The sequence below is a fragment of the Trichomycterus rosablanca genome, chromosome 12 (assembly GCF_030014385.1).
Source record: "Trichomycterus rosablanca isolate fTriRos1 chromosome 12, fTriRos1.hap1, whole genome shotgun sequence".
Classification (NCBI taxonomy): Eukaryota; Metazoa; Chordata; class Actinopteri; order Siluriformes; family Trichomycteridae; genus Trichomycterus; species Trichomycterus rosablanca.
In genome coordinates, this window is record NC_085999.1 from 35,683,476 (window position 1) to 35,692,961 (window position 9,486).

The following is a 9,486-nucleotide window of genomic DNA, read 5'->3' on the forward strand; positions in this document are numbered from 1 at the left end:
TACAGCTTTTTAGTAAAACACCAGAATATTTACAGAAAGGGACAGAAGAACAAAATCAAATATGAGTGAAGATATTTATGAAAACCCAGATTTTTTTAACATCAAATCAACCAATTTTTATGCCAATGAGAACTTAAATGAAGATATCCACGCAAATGAAGACAACACAGAAATTGATCTGCCTACCTGCCATAAGAGAACCACTTCAGGTAAATACAGTGTATCACAAAAGTGAGTACACCCCTCACATTTCTGCAGATATTTAAGTATATCTTTTCATGGGACAACACTGACAAAATGACACTTTGACACAATGAAAAGTAGTCTGTGTGCAGCTTATATAACAGTGTAAATTTATTCTTCCCTCAAAATAACTCAATATACAGCCATTAATGTCTAAACCACCGGCAACAAAAGTGAGTACACCCCTAAGAGACTACACCCCTAAATGTCCAAATTGAGCACTGCTTGTCATTTTCCCTCCAAAATGTCATGTGATTTGTTAGTGTTACTAGGTCTCAGGTGTGCATAGGGAGCAGGTGTGTTCAATTTAGTAGTACAGCTCTCACACTCTCTCATACTGGTCACTGAAAGTTCCAACATGGCACCTCATGGCAAAGAACTCTCTGAGGATCTTAAAAGACGAATTGTTGCGCTACATGAAGATGGCCAAGGCTACAAGAAGATTGCCAACACCCTGAAACTGAGCTGCAGCACAGTGGCCAAGATCATCCAGCGTTTTAAAAGAGCAGGGTCCACTCAGAAAAGACCTCGCGTTGGTCGTCCAAAGAAGCTGAGTGCACGTGCTCAGCGTCACATCCAACTGCTGTCTTTGAAAGATAGGCGCAGGAGTGCTGTCAGCATTGCTGCAGAGATTGAAAAGGTGGGGGGTCAGCCTGTCAGTGCTCAGACCATACGCCGCACACTACATCAAATTGGTCTGCATGGCTGTCACCCCAGAAGGAAGCCTCTTCTGAAGTCTCTACACAAGAAAGCCCCCAAACAGTTTGCTGAAGACATGTCAACAAAGGACATGGATTACTGGAACCATGTCCTATGGTCTGATGAGACCAAGATTAATTTGTTTGGTTCAGATGGTCTCAAGCATGTGTGGCGGCAATCAGGTGAGGAGTACAAAGATAAGTGTGTCATGCCTACAGTCAAGCATGGTGGTGGGAATGCCATGGTCTGGGGCTGCATGAGTGCAGCAGGTGTTGGGGAGTTACATTTCATTGAGGGACGCATGAACTCCAATATGTACTGTGAAATACTGAAGCAGAGCATGATCCCCTCCCTCCGGAAACTGGGTCGCAGGGCAGTGTTCCAGCATGATAATGACCCCAAACACACCTCTAAGACGACCACTGCTTTATTGAAGAGGCTGAGGGTAAAGGTGATGGACTGGCCAAGCATGTCTCCAGACCTAAACCCAATAGAACATCTTTGGGGCATCCTCAAGCGGAAGGTGGAGGAGCGCAAAGTCTCGAATATCCGCCAGCTCCGTGATGTCGTCATGGAGGAGTGGAAAAGCATTCCAGTGGCAACCTGTGAAGCTCTGGTAAACTCCATGCCCAGGAGAGTTAAGGCAGTTCTGGGAAATAATGGTGGCCACACAAAATATTGACACTTCAGGAACTTTCACTAAGGGGTGTACTCACTTTTGTTGCCGGTGGTTTAGACATTAATGGCTGTATATTGAGTTATTTTGAGGGAAGAATAAATTTACACTGTTATATAAGCTGCACACAGACTACTTTTCATTGTGTCAAAGTGTCATTTTGTCAGTGTTGTCCCATGAAAAGATATACTTAAATATCTGCAGAAATGTGAGGGGTGTACTCACTTTTGTGATACACTGTATATATAGTATCATTTCAGAAACTGAATTTAACATTTTACAAATCTTTATTTTTATGTGACTAAACTGAAGGTGCAAACTTACCCTGTGGAGAAAAAAAAAGTTTTTGCTCCCTTCCCAATGTTTTATAAGTTTGAGACGACACAAGAAAACACAAAATACAGCTTTAAAATGATCATTCCATTTATTAAAGATTCACAAGATTTTTTTTTATACTAAATGAATGGATTGGAATTCTAATGAAGCTTAAACACAAGATAGAGACTAATGAGATATTTATTGTTATTATTATTATTTACAACAACAACAATAATTAGTATGATGATGATGATTATTATCATATTATAATTATTATAATATTTATTATAATTTTATTTATAATTATAATTTTTCTATTATAATTATAATTTATTTTATAATTATAAATTTATATTATACATATATTAATAGTTGTTTTATATTATAATTTATTTATTATTATAATATTTAATAATTTAGTAATTATTGCAATATTTATAGTAATAATAATAATAATAATAATAATATAAAATATTATTATTATTATTATTAATAAACAATAACAATTTAACTTGGAGTGAATTTACAATAGCAGTGAGAAAAGATTAACACTAGATTAACACTTTGGAAGTGCATCAAAGGTAAATACAAACACCTGAAAATCAGAAAAAAAAGACAAATGGTGAGAAATATTAGAACCTTCACAGTTTATCACATTTTATTATAAAACTACACAGTTTATCACATCTAATACAACCGAGGGAACAAGAAATTAAAGACAAGCCAATATGAACAGCGGCCGGAGCAAGAAGCAGAACAGAAAATATACACTGGCAGTAAAATGCTGCTATTAGACAGTGGGTTGTACATTACGTTAACGTGCGATACTGTGACTAAATTATGAGTGTTATTTATTCAGTTAAATAATAATAATAATAATACAATAATAAAATAATAAATACATTTGTGACCAAAGTTATTCTACAGAATTTTGCCTACCTAGATGGTAATCTGGGAATGTTTATCAGTTTTTGTTAAATCTTCATCCAAAAACTATAAATAAATAAATAAATAACATAAATGAAAAAATCAAACAAAAAGTGATTCTGTGCTCTCAGTTGTGACTTCAGGGTTCTTCTTCAATATTATATTTATTACAATAATATACAATATTATATTATATATATTTTTGGTTACAGGATCCAGCAGTGCAGGAACCAGATGTTTTAAACCAGTAGTTTTGTGCCTGGCACTGCTGTGTGCACTTCTACTGGTTGGTGTTGCAAGGCTCTCAATGTATATCAACAACCAAACCTTTAAAAGAGACCAGGTACAGACCATTTACAACAACCTGACTAAAGAGAAAGACCAGTTACAGACCAGTTACAACAACCTGACTAAAGAGAAAGACCAGTTACAGACCAATTACAACAGCCTGACTAAAGAGAAAGACCAGTTACAGACCAGTTACAACAGCCTGACTAAAGAGAAAGACCAGTTACAGACCAGTTACAACAGCCTGACTAAAGAGAAAGACCAGTTACAGACCAGTTACAACAGCCTGACTAAAGAGAAAGACCAGATACAAAGTGAGAGAGATGGACTAAAGAAGAAGCTTTCTGAACTAGGTAAGGTATTCAATCACTTTTTTTGGATTGTTACACACAATGTTACACACAGATCCACATGTGCAGAGTTTAACATGCAGTCCATAGTGACACAACAGCTTCATTATTCATGATTTAAATAAGACAAAAGAATAAAAAAAAAGCTAAAGCTAAAGTAAAGTATGGTGGTGGGAGCATCTTGATATGCATCAGTGAGCATCAGTGCAATACAGTCATCAAATACATTAAATAGTATGTACAAAGAGTATGTACCGAACAATAAAGAATTTAATCTCTTTGGCCAGGAAACTAAATTAAAAAATGTTAATAACACAACAAGCCCAAACTTAACCCAAAAAATAAACAAGCAAAAGTTTTTAAAGGATTTAGAGTCAATCAGAGAACCCCTCATAATTTAAGGAACTGAAAATGGTTTTGCAGGAAGAAAATGGGTAAAAATTTAACCACAGTGCAAAAGGCAAATTGTTTGTTAGCATATTACTTATAGTTGTAATTCCCAATAACACATTTACAAGTACAAATGTTTTTAATTTGTTGGTAAATTAAATAACAAAACAAAATGGTGTGATAATCACTGATTCTGAACAAAACCTGTAAATATTTTGCTGTAGGTACCATACCAAAGAACTAGCTAGAAGTCCAGATTAGGTTGTGCACTGTTAATATAAAAAATAGAACTTTGTTATCCTATATATCTAACCAGTGCTGTCAATAAGCTTATCTGGAACATAGGGCCGGCGCTAGGCAGTATTTTCTCACTTTTTTAATTATCTCTGAACCTGTAACAGGGTAAGCGGCTTCTGCTGCTACCGTGGGAATTAGAAAGTGTTTGGTTATTATTTTAAGTAGTGTTCACTTTTAGTCTTAGTAACGCCGTGTGTGCGCAGGTTATATCAACATTACAATGTGTTTAATACACCGCTTTTTGAGTAGTGCAGTGGGCAGAGCGCATCTCGCATATTTTTCCACCCTAGGTTCGAATCTGGCTTAGGGCAAAACTAAAGTAAAAAATGCAGAGTGCTGTGGTGGACATTGCCCCCAACCCCTAAGATTTTATCACTACCTCTTCAGTCATCGCAGTCCAGAACCGGGGCTGCTGGAACATGTAAATTAATGAATAAGATGATAAAATATGTGCATTTTAACTTACTGTCTGTCCAGAGAGAGACATCTGCCAGTCAGGATGGGTCACGTTCAGGTCCAGTCTTTACTACATCTCCACTGACAAGAAGAAATGGAGTGATAGCAGGGAGGACTGCAGACGAAGAGGAGCTAACCTGGCGATCATAAATACCAAAGAGGAACAGGTCATCTAAATCCTATACTTTTAATCTTACTCTTACACTGATCACAAAAAAAATTTACGCAGTGTCTTATCTGTAGAGGTTTTCCTTTCTCTAAACATAAACATGATGGGTTTTAAAAAGATGAGTTTGTTACGTCTCTAATGCACATGCTTTGATGTTAAAAACATTGCTTTATACTAACAGGACTTTGTAAAAAGTTTGAACTATAATAAAGAAGTGTGGATTGGTCTGAATGACATGGATGAAGAGGGAAAGTGGAAATGGGTCGACGGTTCGGCACTGACCACACCGTAAGAAATCACTTTACTAAACATAGTTGAGGTAGAAAGTCGACATTTACTTGTGACATATGGTGGATTCAGAAAGTATTCAGACCCCCTGACTTTGTGCACACATTATTGTGGATTTGATTTTGAATGGATAGAATTACCATTTTATCACCAATCTGTTTGGCTTTTATTCTGACAATTCAATGTAAATTGGGGCCCTTAAAACTCAGTTAGAGATGATTATAATTTGTTGTAACATGGCAAAGAGTCTAAATATGTCTGTGAAAAACAGAATACATGTAGACTGATAGTAAAAATGGCAATTATATCCATTATAAATCAATAAAGTGTTCACAAAAGTGGTCTGAATACTTCCTAAATCCACTATATGTCATGTCAGTCTTTAAAGTTTAATTTTTTTAATGTTAGTTTTTTCTGTGACTGAATGCTTGGAAAACAATTAATTTTTTATAACAATTTTGGCTAATAAACAATATTCATTAGGATATTTATAGACATAATGATTGCTTATTCTTGTGACTGAAAACTCTTACTGGATTCTCTGGTTCTCCTGCAGCTTCTGGAATCATGATGAACCCAACGGTAATAGAGGTGAGAATTGTGTTGTTACTGGATATCACATTGATGCCACATGGAACTGGATGGATTTTTCATGTGATCGGCAGTTTGTTTGGATCTGTGAGAAGAAAGGTTTTAGTAGCTGAAATGTTTAATGTGAATAAAAAAAACAATTAATATGTAATATAATAATCATATACTGTATTATTATATTAAACATAATTCTTTACTATCTTATATTTTTTGGATTGTATTGGAGACCACAAATGCAAGAATGGAGTTTTCAGATTTGAAAGAAAGTGAATATGCATAAAAAAAATGGTTTGGGTTTCCTCCAGGAGCTCCAGTTTCCTCCCACAGTACAAAGACGTGCAAGTGAGGTTAACTGGAGATACAAAAATTGTCCATGAGTGTGTTTGACAATAAAACCTGAAACTGATGAATCTTGTGTTACCGGTAATCACCTGTCCTGTCATAATTGTAACCATTAGTGTGTAAAACATGACATTAAAATCCTAATAAATCAATTAATAAAAACATTTTGTTCCTTTTAATGATTAAATGTATCAGTGACAATGGTACATGACTCCCGAACTGGCACAGAGAGAGTTAACACAAAGCTTTATAAAGCTGGTGAGTAAGTGGTGCCTTTAGCATGCATTTCACACCACACAATGCAGAAGTAAAGTTAGCACTTTTACACACTGCTCAGTGACTGTTAGTGATGCTAATGTTCACTTGTAGAGAATGTTGTTACACAGCAACTTAGATTATTCATTTATTGTTGTAGAGATTTCTTTGATGTCTTTTAATTTGTTTATGCATCTTTAATTTCTCATTAGTTATTGACTACAGTTGGTGGTTTCTTTTACCAGTGTGTTAAAAGTGGCAAAAGCTTGTTACTGGAAATTAAAAGTAGCTGGACGATGAGATAAGAGCTAACAGAAATGTAACACATATTAAATGTGTTTTATGTAATTTTGGGGACACCTAGATTTTGTCAAATTTTCACAAGACCCTAAATAGGTTTATGATTGAACCTTATATTGTGCTTTTCAATCATTCATAGAAGATTACAGAAATTATTAAAATCTAAAGACTACCATACACTGGTGAAATGTCTTTAGTTTTAGACATTTCTGTAATCCTGGAAGTAAAACCAGTCGTCTTGGTAGAAAACAAAAAACATTAATACATCATCTACAAGAATAGAATTCTTGTCCGCATTAAAAATACATACTGCTATTCAAAACAGGATGTGCTGCATCACAGTATTAGTACTATTAATTGTATTATTTAGGGAAGGGTACTGTTTGTAATGCAATCTACTACTGTGTCCTACAAAATGTGCAATAATTATGGCTTCTACACACTAAATAATCTATCTGAAATCACTTAATTATTTTTAATCTTGCATTGATTATTGTTCTTTTTGTTTGTTTATTGGGATTTTTTACACTGTGGTTACATTCATGACAGAAACGGTAGTTACTCATTACACAAGATTCATCAGTTTAATATCCGACACAGTCATGGAAAATCTCCAATTCACCTCACTTGCACGTCTTTGGACTGTGGGGGGAGAACATGCAAACTCCACACAGAAAGAACCCACACCACCCCACCTGGGGATCAAAGCCAGGACATTCTTGCTGTGAAGCGACAGTGCTACCCACCGAGCCACCGTGCCGCCCTATTGTTCTTTATAAACTGATTGACAATTCTCTCATGACGGTGAAGTGAGCCACAACCGATCTTTGCTTGACTGAGCTCTTGATGGATCCTCATTCAATACCCAATCATGGTTCCCTCACCTGTCACCAATTTACCTTCTCATTGTGGAATGTTTTAAAACAGTGTGGCGTATGATAATACATGATAATACTTTGCTCTAGGTTTGTGTTAGTGCTTCTGAGTCATTAAGAACTTACTCTTTTAAGCATATAATGGTGTGAAAAACAAATTGCTTTCTTTCTGATGACTTTTGTTACTGTTTTTAGATGTATTAATTGACATTACTTCAGTAAAAACACATTTTATAATATATAATTTTATTTATATAAAGGACAACATTATCAATCACCCACATCACTTTTGTCAAACATTATTTCTTCATGAACTTGGTAACTGGGTGCAACACCATTAACTGCAATAACAGCATCTAACCACTTTCTATAATCACTGTAGATTAGAGGACTGCTCATTTTTAATCTCACATGAATATCACTAGGCCTTTTCAAAACCTTGTATTTTGTATCCTTGTCCTGCTGCATAACACAGTCAACAGACAGATGATTTTACTTTCTTCTCAAGAATTTTCTGACAAAAATGAAGCAAAGCAACTCAAAACAATCACACAAGAACCACCACATGTAAGTGCTACTATAGTATTTTATTATAAATGATACGTGATTCCTTTCGGCTGCTTCAGATGGTGTCGCCACAGAGGATCATGGTTTGGGACAAAAAGGATGAAATGATATGTATCACCCCAGTGGCTAGCTTTATGTTACGATATGCCCCTTTTCTATTTTGTGAGCCCAAACTCATAACAGCGTGACTCTTACCATTACACCACATGAGCTCATGGAACATTCTGAAATGGTTCATTTGTTTTTCTCCACTTCCAGTTTCCAGTTGCTTTTATTTTGTTTGTAAGAATGATAATAAATATAGATTGTTCCTGTTTTACAAAATTAACTTCTTATACTTTTATGCTAAGATAAAGAATAAGTGAAAAAAGTTGTAATTTTCACAGACCTCCAGGCATCAATTTGTTTTTCTATTTTATTTATGCATTTTCTCCCATTCTCTTCCAATTTAGTGTAGTCAATTTGTCTTCCGCTGCTGGAGGATCCCTGATTGCGGTTGAGGTGGGTATATTACTGCTCATGCCTCCTTTGACCCGCGCAGCTCTTAGCGGAACACTTATTCACCCATGAATTCTCCACAGGCGCCTCTATCTGCCAGTCAGGGTCCTTACACAGTGCTTGAAGACCCCACCCACATGGTACGGTCATCCCGCCCTAGCAGAAACGTGTCTGCTGCAGGCACCGCCAATTATGCCCAGCCGACTGGTGGCAACGCCAAGTTTTGAACCGAGGAGTTCAGAATCTCGGCCCTGGTGTGCTATCCCTCAGGCATCAATTTTTATGCGTAGTCTCTAAAGAGTAACTACTTTTGAGCTTTTTTTAGATTGTACCAATTAGTACAGGTAAATTCAAAAGTTTACATACAATTGTAAGGTTAATTGTCATGTATGTCATAACAGTTTTGGGATTTTAATTATTTTTGATATTGTAACTGACTTATAGACACTTCTTGCTTCGAACATAAATATGAGTAACCTGGTTGATTAATATGTTTAGTAGAAAGTTTGAAATAATTTACATCTGACTTTGGCTTTCTGTCTGACCACTGTTCCATGTACTTTTTAATAATGCCCTATTTACTTACAGAGACTGGCCACTAGCTGTAGTCAGTCATAATAAATAACAATGACTTCACTGGCATTATAGAACTTACTACACAAATCAATTCATCATTTAAGTTGCTGTATATTTATTTTTGATCATGTATATTTGTAGAAAATCCACAATAGATTTGTAACTAAATCAACTCAAATTTAGGAAAAGGGTTTTGAGGAACAAGCGCGTTCCAAACTTCAGTCACAGAAAAATAGCTATTGCGGGACTGCCATGACCTACATGCAGCTTACATACACCGATCAGGCATAACATTATGACCACCTTCCTAATATTGTGTTGGTCCTGCAACAGCCCTGCAACTGTGATGTTCTGTGTATTCTGACACCTTTCTATCAGAAC

At 35.8% G+C, this 9,486-nt stretch overlaps 2 protein-coding genes across 2 annotated transcripts in view; one reads left to right on the plus strand and one right to left on the minus strand.

Annotated features, from left to right (window-relative positions):
• Nucleotides 1-61: 61 nt before the first annotated feature.
• On the plus strand, nucleotides 62-5,805 carry LOC134324054 (C-type lectin domain family 4 member M-like). The gene is made up of 5 exons (XM_063005706.1): nucleotides 62-209; nucleotides 3,076-3,504; nucleotides 4,666-4,811; nucleotides 4,995-5,101; nucleotides 5,658-5,805. The coding sequence occupies exons 1-5, from the start codon at nucleotides 62-64 to the stop codon at nucleotides 5,803-5,805; spliced, it is 978 nt and encodes a 325-aa protein (XP_062861776.1).
• A 1,888-nt stretch (nucleotides 5,806-7,693) lies between these two features.
• Nucleotides 7,694-9,486, minus strand: part of LOC134324366 (UDP-glucuronosyltransferase-like) — a 13,819-nt gene continuing 12,026 nt past the window's right edge. Inside the window, exon 5 of the mRNA XM_063006187.1 lies at nucleotides 7,694-9,486. This exon is cut by the window's right edge and continues 1,691 nt beyond it. The gene's annotated coding sequence lies outside the window, so the exon portion shown is untranslated.

Coding starts and splice junctions, on each gene's coding strand:
- LOC134324054 (XM_063005706.1), top strand. CDS start 62: ATGAGTGAAGATATTTATGAAAACCCAGATTTTTTTAACATCAAATCA. Junction 210..3,075: donor CCATAAGAGAACCACTTCAG/GTAAATACAGTG, acceptor TTTTGGTTACAG/GATCCAGCAGTGCAGGAACC. Junction 5,102..5,657: donor GGTTCGGCACTGACCACACC/GTAAGAAATCAC, acceptor GTTCTCCTGCAG/CTTCTGGAATCATGATGAAC.